A 12,878-nucleotide genomic window follows, 5' to 3' on the forward strand; every position below is an offset into this window, starting at 1 on the left:
AACTTCAATTTGAGAGAAAAGATACAAAGACCCACGGGGCTCTGTCCTATTAAAAGGAGAATTTCTTAGGCTATGGAATGTCTTCCTTTTATTTTGCTGAAGGGACTTGTTTCTGGATGTGCTGTTGGGATCTCAGCTCTATTGCTGACTGGAAGGATGGCCTGTTCTGAGTCAGCCCAGCCCGAGTAGAAGAGCTCAGAGAAAAATATATTGGAACAGAACAGCTGGAGAGAGGTAGTCCCCCTTCTCACTCCTGAGAACTCTTGTTAACCCCTCACGCTCCCCATGGAAAAGCTGAATTATCGTCCTTTCTTGACACTAATCCCCTGATTGGAGACAGTTCACGTTTAATGCTTCTATATGTATGGTGTCAAGCTCACTATCGTATGCTTTCAGCTGGGCTTTCTAGAACAGAACTACATCGAAGGACAAATGATTTGCCGAGCAGACTCCTCTGATGAACTCCACTGTTTTTGATTTATGTTAGACTGCTTGTAACGGCACTGCCACGGACACTGAAGAATACAGTGGTCTGTCACACAGCGGTCAGGATTTCCTGAGCGTACCCGGCTTGCTATGATGCATGCAGAAGTGCTGACAAGCCTCTAGCAAGCCCGATGGCAACTGAACTGGAAGTGCAGCGCAGGGCACTGGGTGGACTCATACTATGTGAGATTACTTCATTCATGTTTGTTGAATCCTGTGCCTCTCCTGTGGCATCCTGGTAAGAGAGACCCGGACCTTACTGGAGCCCAAAGTTCAGGAGCCTGGTGCTTCCTGGTGAGCTGGCTACACACTAGAGTCTCAGCTGTGATAGGTGCCTCGCTGACAAGGGATGAGAGCAGAACTGTGGGAAATAAAACGTGCCGAAACAGAGGATCTCCACAGACCAAGGTCAGACTACTAGAAAAGCAGAGAATTTACTCAGAGATTTACTGTGGAGGCCAAGAGGACTGCAGCTGCCCGTTAAAATAATCCAGCAGAGAGAGCCTGCGCTGTGTCTCTGCCGACTGCCTCTGTCTGACCGGTGTTGTTTCCTTCCCTGGGAACCTTCCCTCCGTTCCTTCGCGGGATCAATACACAGACATTCCCCACCAGCACGGTTACTGGTGCAGAATTCCAGGGCTGGGGTAGTGCCGCAGTTTGTCTAAGTGGCCTGGTCAGGACTGTCTCTTATGGCTATAACATCCATGCATTGAAGTTGACGAGCCGTGTGGCACGGTTGTTTACTTCCAGGGGTTAGCAACGACTGCTTGTAGGCAACGCGCCATCTCTAAAAGGTCAAAAGTATATCAAATCCAGAACACTCTTCACTGGAGCGCTCATGTACTTCTCTGTAATGACTTCTGCTCTGCCAAAATTCAATTTTCTACTCCTCCTAGCAGCTGCAGCTCTCCAGAAGAGACTGCAGTCATTGTTCAGAGGTTATAAACAACTGAATGCTAACAGTTGTGCTGACCTGAACTCTTGAATTTTGCCTGTTCCAGTCAAGGATCCTGGTTCAGTAAAAGTTAAGCCCAACTTGATTTCTGATCTAATTACGTGATGAGAGCTAGTAAGACAAATAAAGCACCTCCTAAACCTGGCCATGGTGCTGCCCTTTCTCTGACATTCTTGCACATGTAAAGCAAAGTTGATTCACTTTGGTCTCAACTAGATTCAAGATGTGACTGGACACTGTTAGACAGGAAAAGTCTATGCTCCCTTCTATTTGTGCCTTACGTTTAAATAAACTTTTACTTCCTAATTGCTATGAACGTACTTTTCACTTCAGTGGCTCAGTGTTCAGACACGTGTGGCTATAAACTAAAAAAGTTAATCGTGTTATTCTGCAGGTATGTGGCACGCTTACCTGTACTTGCAATCCAGTGTCAAGCAAAATCTGATCAAGGAGTTTCTCCCTCTCCTGCAGGACTTCTAGATTTTCTTTAACAAAATACCTTGGGATAGGTACTTCTATGTCTTCCTAGAGGAAGAAATAGTCATGAGATACTTTTCAGAACTGCATTAAAATCACATTACTTATTAATTGAACACCTTTACAAAGCAATTAAATTACACTGAAATGTTGAGCACTTTGGAGTGTTGGGGAATTTGACCTCTGTAACAGCTGCTGAGCTGTTACTCTGCAATTACTTAAGGCCTAATTCAACAAAAACAAATAAATCAACCCAGTTTCTGAACCATAGCAGCCCAGAAATATATATTTTTTTTAAAAAATATAATGGCTCAATTATATTATCAAACTGTTAAAATATTTGGCACAGTTGCCGGAAATTTAAACTTAATTTTCACTGAATTGAGTACCTCTGGTTGTATGATTATCCCACTTCTTTTTTTAATCAACATGAAGAATAGACCATTCTCTTGCATTTTTTTTAACTGTTACAAGGAACCAAAGCACAATTCTGTTTGTCTACACGTATTTCTAATTCTAGACAAACTGTCACCGTCTGCGACTGGGATATCTCAGTCACCTTTCAAAATCAGGTGTGATTAGAATCACAGAATTATTGAGGCTGGAAAAGACCTCTGAGATCATCGCATCCAGTCTATAAGTGGCTGTCTTTACTTGTTTCTATCATTAAAAAGGTATAACTGATTCACATTTCTACCAACTCTTTTCCTTTAGAATTCTGCTCTTGTTGAGAAGTGAAAAAAGACACAGACAGGAAGACAAAGAAACTCCCCCAAAGTTCAGAAGCTGCGGAGTGACATAACCTGTTCTGCATCTCTAGACTTCAGTGCAACTCTTCGTGACTACTCACTGGCAAGTATATTTCTTTGAGGGAGTGGACAACGTATCTTCATAGGTCTGGTTCATAGTGGTGCCATGTTCCCTGTGTACTGTTCCAGGAATATCTAGAGTATTTCCTCAAGCAAATGACTTACTCAGGAGGAGAGAAGGGAGGGATGGGGAAGACAGGCACTAGTTACCCAGTGGTGTTAACTCACGAGGAGTTGTACGGTCATGTTACACAATAATTTGTTCCTAGGTATATACAGGCACTTGGTCCTTTTGCCCAAGGAGCTTAAGCAGGCACAAGATGATGCTGCGTGATTACCAGTGCTCTCTGTCTGTCTGCTAGGGAACCAGTTGGCTTCGACCTGCTCAGGGAGATCTTTGACTTGATCCTTTGCAGCCTCGACACCAGCTTTGGTGTGGACAGATATGAAGTAGAAAAGTGCTGGCTGCATGGAACACGCACGGCATCTGCCATGATACAGGCATGGGGTAAATGTGCTGCTTGAGAGGTCTAAGGCTTTCCAACTCCTAGAGCAAGAATTTGCAGGGAGGGCTGTGGCCAATGAAAACAGCCTCTGCGAACTGCCAACTTGAAGCTTTCGTTACTAATTCTCTCAGTTGCACAGTGCAGACTGGGACATCCCTATTCACAGAATCGCAGAAATACTGAGGCTGGAAAAGACCTCCGAGATCATCAAGCCCAGCCTGTGACCCAGCACCACCACACTGGCTAGAGCATGGCCCTAAGTGCCACATCCAGCCTTGCCTTAAACACCTCCAGGGTATGGCAGCATAAAAAAGTTTCCAAGTAGGACTGTGTTTATCCATGTTGATTTTATCAACGTTAGAAGTCTGATCTGCTACAGTTTCTAAATATTTGTCCTGTTACGCTCCCTGTTTGCACCTTCCAACATCCTTGATTGTTGAATGGAAATGATTCTATGTTGTATTTTAAGAGTGCAGATTGCTCCAGGAGGGATCACAAATCTGGTTGTCTCTAGGTATAAGAAATCAAGTGGTTTGTGTGGACAACCTCACACAGGATGAGAAGGCTGTCAGGTAGCAGTGCGAGTCAGCCCGCGTAGGGGTGATAAACATCCCTGATGTGTAACCTGGGCATTACTTGCAAGTGGTCCAGAACTGTGACTTACTGAGCGTTAAGATGACATCAAAGCCATAATACAGGAGCCTGTTTCTCTGCATATTCTCTTTTTGGGGGCTAGCATTGAAAAGTTAAGCTTGTGATATTTATCCTCAAGTCAAATTCGCAGCTTTTCAGCCACTCCCGGATCCACGTGGGATTTGTGTATCCAAATACCTTCCCAATTACCCCAGGAAATGGAGTGATTGAGTGTTGGAAAGCAATTGTATAAAAACATGAGGCACTGAACTAAAGAAAGATGAAGCTTGGCTTTGCAGTGACAGAGTGAAAAACATGCAATATCATTGCGTAAGTTATGAGACTACTCTGCTATAATCATGCTGGATTTTAGCCTATGACAATACTGTGAGAGGAAGGACTAGAGATATCCTTTCTGAGCAGATTCTTTAATAAATAGAAGTTATTTCTCAAGTACTGGCCAGTAATTTTGTTTGGTAACCAAGAATATCTGATTATCTTATTAAAAAACTCCAAACCATAAATCTGTATTCCTGTCCAATATGGAAAATGATGTTTTCTTTGAAAAAGAAGGATATATTTTCAGTGACTTTTTTTTTTTTTGGTGGTAGGTAGGTATGTCATGCCTCCTTAAAATTAAGGTGTGGTGCAGGAATTTGGATTTATGCTTGGTTTTTTACTAGATGTCGAGCATGACTTTTCAGACTTGCCAACTTTTTGCTGCAGGTGGATCTGCTGATAAGTCATGAAAACAGCAGTGCTTAATGATTTCAAAATATGATGTGATGGATCAGTTTCCCTGGAGATGTGTTTGTACTCTCTAGTACGTCTTCCTCATAGTTTAAAATAGTTCTCTGCTGCAATTAAGGCAGAAGGTAAAGAGCTGGCGAAAATTCAGGGCAATTACTGTCCTAAATTTGCAGAGTGAAATATAGAAACATCTGACGTTTTAAGTGGGATCCTGAAAAGAAGCAGTTATTCACCAACTCTTTTTCTTCAGAAAAGCAGCGGTACCTGAATTTGACAATAGGTGGAGCTGTCTGCGAGAGAAGTAATCACCTTTCGGCATCCAACGTTTCATCCTGCTTTTAAAATCACGGCTTTAAGGTTGTCGTACCCATCTGGTTTGTGGGCTGTCTGTGTCAGGGGGCTGCTTTTACATCAGGCAGTCCTGAACCCTGGATGTTGAATGTGCTCCCGGCTCCTGCCTCCTTTACAATAAGAGACTTGTCTCAGATTTCTCATTTTACTAGTTTGCTGCACAACGAACTAGCAGACCAGATTATGAAACGTTTAGCATCGCCCATAAGCTCTGGAGGAGGCCTGGGGCCAGGCTGATTCACAGTGATGCAAAGGGCAGACCAAAGTGGGCTGCATCTGAATTATCAGTTCCTCGTCTGCTATTTAATCCCAGGTTAATATCAGGCAAAGTCAATGTGCCAACAAAACTGTCCATGTTAATAAATACAACTTCAGGACACGTACAAGAGAAAGATCCACAGAGCCTGAGCTGTCATGGAGAAGCAGAAATGTTGATTAAGGAGACTAGCTTTTAAAATCTTGGTCCAACATATAATGCTCATCGTAAATCAAATGTACACTGACCTTTAATAAAAATGCCACAATTACCGATCACCCAGGACACTAGTGACTGTGCAGGAAAGCTACATCACTTGCTGGAGCTTCACAGACTGCAAATAAATGTGACTATCCTTAGAATACAGGCTAGGCAATGTTCCTGATAATAGAGGTAGACTCACCGGGAGAAGCTTTAGATCTTCCAGGATATTATCAATGTAATGAAATTCTGAGTTCTCCAGCTGCACCATCTCTTTCTTTATTTCCAGGATCCGGCCAATCACGCCATCTAGCACTTGCTGAATCGCTGCCCGCTTCTGCCGGTGAATGAGTTGGTCATGGGCCATCTCCAAGTTTCGGAAGATTTGCATGTATTTGATGTAGAAAGTGGCTAACATGTTGAATACTTTCACAAGGTCGATCTCCGGCCGGCTGGACTCCTCTCTTTCTTTCTGGAGCTGGATGTCAATGTCTTTCTGGGCATCTGCCCACATCTTATTGTAAGTGCTAATTGAAAAGAGAAGACTCTGTTAACTCGACATGAAAACAAGAGTTAGCACAAAGTGATGCCAGGGCTCTGTGTGTGTGAATTTCTCAAAAGAAGCAAGCCTGGAAATGTGAGCCACTGCAATTATGAAGAGATTTTTTAACTACAATGTATTTTAAAAACCATTAGCAAAAGGTTTTTTGATTGTTTTTAGAAACAGAAATCTTTGAATGCTGTTTTTTTAATGAAAGCCTAGAAGCTTAAAACTTTTCAACTTTGTCCTTAACATATGCTAGAAGCTGCAACCTTGATAGAGCTGTTTCATTCAGTTATACCGAGATGATGATTTAATAGAAAAGGTGTCTCCACCTCAAAGCCCTTATGATGGAGGAAGATCGGTCTATTTTAGGTCCCTGAATATTTGGGATTAGAACAAATTGATGTTTCTAAAGTGTGTGTTGCTTTCCCACACCTGAATGATTCTAGGATTTTTCTGCCTGTCTGAAATGGTTGCTCAGAGCTAACTGTAGGGTAAGGTCTGTATTGGTGCCAATGCAAGAGTGTAGCTGTGGGTGTTATTTCAAATGCAAAGCGGGGAAAATCATTTATTTCTATGGTAGCAACTGTTGCACTCCAAGCAATTGCTAAATGCTTGGTCCAGTGGCTAGGGCATTGTGTGACGTGGATGTCGCCTAAGGCCAGATTCATCTCCAGAAGCGACAATGCTGCTGTCGTGCTAGTTTTGGTAGGAATTGGTGGAGCTCTGATGTGAGCATGGACTGGCTGTCAGTGGCTTTTCATGGTAAAAGCAGATCGGTGAGGAATATCATGGGAAATCATCCCAAAGGAGCAAGAAATAGACTCTGGCCAATAAGGCTTTCATTCAGAGAAGGGCTTAAACAGCAAGTTTGCCGCTGAAAGATGCTAACATCTGTGGTAGTGAAAGGCACTTTTAGGACCTATTTTGCTTTGTAACCTCTCTTTGCCAGGTGGAGTCTCTCTCTTGGGAGTAACAAGTATCAAAAAAATCTTATGTCTAGGAAAATATTTCTTTCCTAGCAGAGCAAAGAAATTTCTTCTGCACCAACTCTAAGTTATGCTGGGAGAAAAATGGTTCATGTTGCCAGGTTTGCAGGAGGAGAGGAAAACAGTGGGCTAAGCTAACAGGGAAAGCTGACTTAGAGATAATGACCACTGGCCTCAATGGTGCAACCCAGACCCATCCACGCGCTTAACCAAGCTAACACTTGCTGTTCCTAGAGCCTCTCGAAGAAGGATGGACACAGTCAAAGGCCCTGCCTCTGTCAGATGAGCTTTCAGAGCAGATCTCCTCCTGGTCTGAGCAGCACTGAGGGAGTGCTTGTGTATTAATTCTGCACAAGAAAGCTGGGCAGCTGTTAACATTGCTCTGGCTTGACAGTAAATGTCTCAGTTGGAGCTCTGACAGCTGATTTTATCACTCCCAATCTCAGACAGAGTATAGAATGACCTGAGGCTTGTGCTGCAAGAGGGACCAAGGTGGTGGACAAGACAAACTCCACCCACAAGTGTCCTGAGCACGGAGCGTGTGCTGCATGTCCAGGATGCCGACGGGGTTGCTGGGACTCCCTGGAGCAGTCAAGCAGATACCCCAACAATCCGGACCCTGCTATTGAATTTGCACTATTAACTTTTAAAAGTGTGCATTATACTTCTTAGCTGACCTGGTTTCTGCAGGAAGCAGCTGCTCTTGCTTTTCCTACTGCCTCCGCAGCCCACCCAGGTTTTTCCCCTTCCTTTCTTCCTACTTCATTTACATCCCATTGCACCACCCGAATTGCTCAATTGCGGCAATTAACCCAGGTGCGGGAGATAAAGCAAATAAAACCAGCAGAGTGGAGAAGCTTGGCACAAACAAGGCCGGCGTTTGCTTTGACCCGACAGCTCTGCCGGTCGATCAATGGGAGTTCTATGCGCTTCCTCCGACGTCGGGCTGCGGAAGCGCGTACGCTGGTGGGAGCTTTGTGGGGCTTTCCAGCACAGAAGGAAACAACGCGGTATTGTACTTACTTAGCTGTGCCTACCCGTGGCCTGTTTGATAGTGGGGAGGTTATAAATCTCTGAGGAAGCCAGCCCTGTAGGCTGTGCCCACAACCCCTCTGCTGATTTACGAGCGGTGGGTATCCTCGGGCCAGAGCGTTTCGAATGCAGATTATTGCGCGGAGACAACGGATTGCACCGCAACGAGAACCGACTCTGTCCACTCCGATTGACAATAATCTCCCTTTCTGCCTCCTCTGACTGAGGAATGTCAAGTGGTTCCCCCCGCTGAGCCAGCTAATATCCAGTTTCTTTTTATTTATATTTTTGAATTAGTTTTTGAGGGGAGAGGGGGCCAGAGGGCTCTAGCCCTTCAGAGTTTGTTAACATAAGGCAATAGAGATGGATTTAATTGCTTCCATGAAGCATTAGTTTATCGGGTAAGCATTAAGATCATGGCAAGCACGTTGGCGTGGGTCAGATGGTAAGACAGTGGATATTATGGTATGGTTGTAGCTTTTGCAGCAGTGATGTTCTATGTAAATAAGGGGAAAAGAAGGGACAGGTCGCCTGGAAAACGAAGTTCTGAAGGAAAAGATTGATGTGAAACTGCTAAATTTTCAGCTGTGAGAAGCTGATACCTCCTGTGTACCTGTTGCAGTCGGGGTGACCAACACCTTGCAGGGACCTGGCCCTGGTGCTTCAACTCGTGACGGAGGAACAGCAAGACACTTGATATGTGGACAGTACAAGAAAAAATATGTTTGGCCCACCCTGACCCAAAACCAGAGGACACATCCACAGCCTTTTGTTTTCCCTCCCCAAAACGGGATTAAAATAATAATTTCAGGTTTAAGTAGTGTCCCTATGGGAGCCCTTCTGGACTAGTTTGAAGAATCAGATGTGTTTGGTGTTTACAGGCCTTTCTGGGGGACTTGGCAGAGCTCCTGTATTTCTGAGGAGCCCTCCAGCTTTGGAGACAAGCGTGTTCAAGGGTAGTCAGAAGGAGTAAGGCACGTCTTCAAGGTGACGTGTTAAAAGCAAAGGTGAGGACTTACTCTGCTGTCTGTTAATCAGACAGCATGTGACCCCTAAGTCCCTGAGTTTTTGCCTGTTTGCTCAGTCTCCCTTTGCATTAGGTTGTAGAACTCCCTCAAAATTGCTTCCACGTGCTGAATGGGTAGTGCAGTGCAGCCTTGAGAGCACTGGCTTTTCTTTTACTGTTACCAGTTCATCTTGCAGGCTTGGTTCTGTTCTATAACGGGTAGATTGTGAGCTGTATCTGTGCCTGAGGATGATATTGCATCAGAATTAGATCAGATTAGAACATCTAACTATCCTACTAGTGCAGGTAACTTGCAGGACTGAGCATAATTCTCCTACTTAAGGCATAATATTATTAAATCCCAGAAAAGAAAAAGTCTGTGTCTTGTTCTTGACATGTATATAGCAGTGTAAGTAATGCTTCCAATTGTCATAGCAACTACAAAATAGGAGTGGTATGGGGAAAACAAGCAATGCTGTAATGGGATGAGGAAAAAACATATAAAGTGACTTAACTTCAGAGTCTCTAGAGTGCTTTCTGGCAGCTTACAGCTTGGAAGGAAGGTTAAGGCTTCGCCTCCTAACCAATGTCCCTTCTCTTCTCTTCACTCCCACGGCATCTAAAACAAGGGCTTAAGAAAACTATCCTACCGTAGCATGACTTCTAGTTTGAATCTCACTTTTATTGCTCAAAATAAAGCCTGATCGGCTTATTCAGAGTGAAGCTTAGTAGTAAGTTTTTCTGCTCAAGTTATAGAGAGATGTTGAAAATCCTGCCAAATTATGCATTGCCTCCTTTTAATATTCCAGGGCTCTCTAACTCTGCATGGTTTGCTTGACCCATCTCTTCTTACGCTTAGAAAAATGTGCTGGCTTTGAGTACAGCTGAAGTTAACCTGCTCGCTTAATGAATTTGAGACTGAAGCGTACCCTTCTTGGAAGGATTTGTGCTGAGCATACAAACTGTCCCTCAGACCACTCTTGAGCCAGTAGTGGAATCTGGCATCAGTAGGGTTACCTTTGTGTGTGTGGTTTTTCTTTTTTTGCCTCGTCCGAAGTGTCTTGGTGGTTTTACTTAGCTGCCAAAGGGAACACTATATCTGTTATTCCAGGACATGGCACAGTTTGTACTCCTAAGATGCATCTGTCTCTGGATTTGTATATGAGCTGAACCCAGGCTTCTTTGATGCTTTTTTTGGGTTGTTCTTTTTTTTGGTTGTCCTCTGAGAACAGAAATCTCTCTGACACTGACTTGGCCCATCTCTCTTCCCCTAATATGGCAACACCGGCTTGATTAAACAAGAGCTAAGTCATGTGCATTTTAAAACATTCCTGAAGCATCTATGCTGCTAGTGCAAGCTACCTTCATGTCTTCTTTCTCAGAAGACAAGACTGATCTGTGTTTTGGGCCTTCTAAGGAGCAATGGATAAAACACAGTCAGGGCTTGTGAGAGCAAGAGGGTGTGGAGGTGGGCTGCCGCAGGGATCTGTGTGCTGGAGCAGAGCTCCTGCGGGCACGAGGAGCCCAGCACACATTCACCACTGTGTCACCAAGCAGCCAAGAGGAGACCAAGACACAGGTCTAACAAGAAGGAAGTGCGTGCAGGGGCCAGTTCCTCAGGGTCTCCTCCAGATACTCGGGGCCTGACAGGTCAGCCATTGTGCTAAGCCCTGGGCAAACACCAGGAGGGAAACCCTGCCCTGCAGCCTCTGTAAAATAAAGAAACAAGAGACAAAGGTTGGGAGGGGAAAGTGAGGCCCTGAGAGGAAAAGCGTCTTGCACAAATGCTGCTGCTTCTCTGTTTTTTTTTTTTTTCCCCCTCTCTCTTTCTCAGAAATCACCAGATTTAAAATGACTGCTGGTTTATTCTGGTCAGTAGAGCTACCTGTTCCCCCACTGCAACCTGCTCAACTATTGCACAGTGATTGCTGGGCTAAATATAGGAGTAGCCTTCTCTTTTCTATATTTTTTGTCTTACCACAGACAAAACTTTATTTGGGGTAGAGAGGTGGAGACAGCAACAGAGATCAGCCTGGCCTTATGACACATTCAAACCCACTGAAAGGTTGTCTCAGTCAATTCCTGACTTAAAAAGCTTTAGCCTGCCGTCTGGAGACATCCAGACACACAGTTCTGAGCCAGGTCAGGCCTGCCTTGCTTCTAAAGATCAGGCTTAAAATTATGTCAGACTTAGCGGGTGGCAAATGTAATGCTGCCAGATGACTCTTCTAAGTGTGCTTCCTCTAGCCATGATGTTTTACAGAGTTTGAAGCATTTGGGGAAAATAAAGGATAAATCTCAATAGGCTTGGGTTGTGATGTGAAGAAAACACAAAGCCTGCTGGTGTTATTAACGTGAACAGCTCTGTGCCTCTGTCATCTCCAGTTTCAGTCTTTGGTATTATGACAGAAAACAAACAGGGGATGGAAGATTTTTGTGGCATAAACGTAACAGGGAAACTGCAGGGAAGGCGAGGAAGCCCACTTCACTGAGCAGCAGCAGCAACACTGCACCTCAGTGGGTCTCAAGCACCTGCTCTAGCTGAGCTCACGAGGCTGACTGGAAAAATGTCTGTTTTCTTACAGGAGGACACTGCAAAGTGATTAAGGCAGGGGAGACGTCATCCTAGGCTGAACTTGCCAGTCATGTGCTCCAAGGGCCACCCTTCTGTCAGGCTGCAGCTGCTGCACGGGCTGGAGGCTGCCCTTCCATATGAGGTAAGGAGAACAGCAACCTCGTCTCCTCTGCAAACAGTATTCCTCGTGGCCAGGGAAGCATGAAAAGATGGGGAAGGAGAATTTTGGTAACTGATATCCAATTACTGTGTAGCACTGCTGCAGCAGATACTGTAGTGAGCAATTTGTTGAGAGAAGGGTAGCCCGTAACAGGCCAGAGCTGAGAAGACCCTACCTACTCAAGCTCCGAGCAGCATTTGCCCATACCATGCTTCACTGAGTGTGGTAATGAAGTTTATTTCAGCATTAACCACCCTAGGTGCATAATTATGTTTTATTTTTCTTCCTTAGAAAAGGAAAGAGCAGTTGTCTGTCCAGCTACCTACAGCTGCGTATGCAAAGGGCAAATGCTGTGTCTGGGTACTGCCCTACCTCTGCTAGGATCAGGAAGCTTGAAGTTGACACAGTCTATTCAGTTTCTTGAAACTATAACCTCTTCTTTCTGTTTTCTAGCACAAGTGTTGTTTGGATATTTCCACTTGACAATGCTTTTTCCCAAAGGAGACACTGTATGAGTAATGCACAAGATCTTTCCCTACCTGCTCATTAAGGATGAAGGGAGCCACAGAGGGAGTTGCAGGTTTGAGCCTCAGTTGCCATCATTTTTATTCTGTCTCTGTTTTTCTGCCTTAACATAAGGAGGATGACATGCTTATGCTCACCGGGGTGGAAAGAGGGGCAAAGATGAATCCGGGAATGCTTGGGAGATATATGAGAGAGAACACGCTAGGAATGCCCAGGAGGAAACTAATAATTGTGGCATTTGGATGGAATTTGAAGAACACAGCCTGGGGCCACACGCTGAATGAGGGGATAAAAAGTAATATTCAACAACAGCCCAATTGCTGAATGAGGCTGGGGCCCCGCAGGAAGAACATAGGATGTGATCACAGCATTAGAAACTGCATCGTAATGCAGCCACGTCAAGCAGGGGACAGAAGAAGAGATTAGAAGTTGCACTGACGTTTTCTTACATTTTGGTTTTGCAACCTTAATTTTCTTTAACCGAGCTCTGGGGATGTAATATAAAATACATAGCTCTCTTTTGGTTGTTTCTGTCAGAAACAGAAGGGGAGATGCTGAAGATCTGATCTTAGATCAGTATTTAACCACTGAATTAATATAAGTTCTGTTTGTGACATGAGGTT

At 44.4% G+C, this 12,878-nt stretch overlaps 1 protein-coding gene across 1 annotated transcript in view; it reads right to left on the minus strand.

Moving 5' to 3' along the window:
- Positions 1–5,938, minus strand: part of IQCA1 (IQ motif containing with AAA domain 1) — a 114,294-nt gene extending 108,356 nt beyond the window's left edge. The window contains exons 1-2 of the mRNA XM_009873806.1: positions 5,627–5,938; positions 1,853–1,966 (exon numbers count right to left, since the gene is read on the minus strand). Of these exons, the coding sequence (XP_009872108.1) occupies positions 1,853–1,966; positions 5,627–5,938 (426 nt within the window). The remainder of the gene's footprint in view (positions 1–1,852; positions 1,967–5,626) is intronic.
- Between the last annotated feature and the right edge of the window lie 6,940 nt (positions 5,939–12,878).

The sequence above is a fragment of the Apaloderma vittatum genome, unplaced genomic scaffold (assembly GCF_000703405.1).
Source record: "Apaloderma vittatum isolate BGI_N311 unplaced genomic scaffold, ASM70340v1 scaffold7077, whole genome shotgun sequence".
Lineage (NCBI taxonomy): Eukaryota > Metazoa > Chordata > Aves > Trogoniformes > Trogonidae > Apaloderma > Apaloderma vittatum.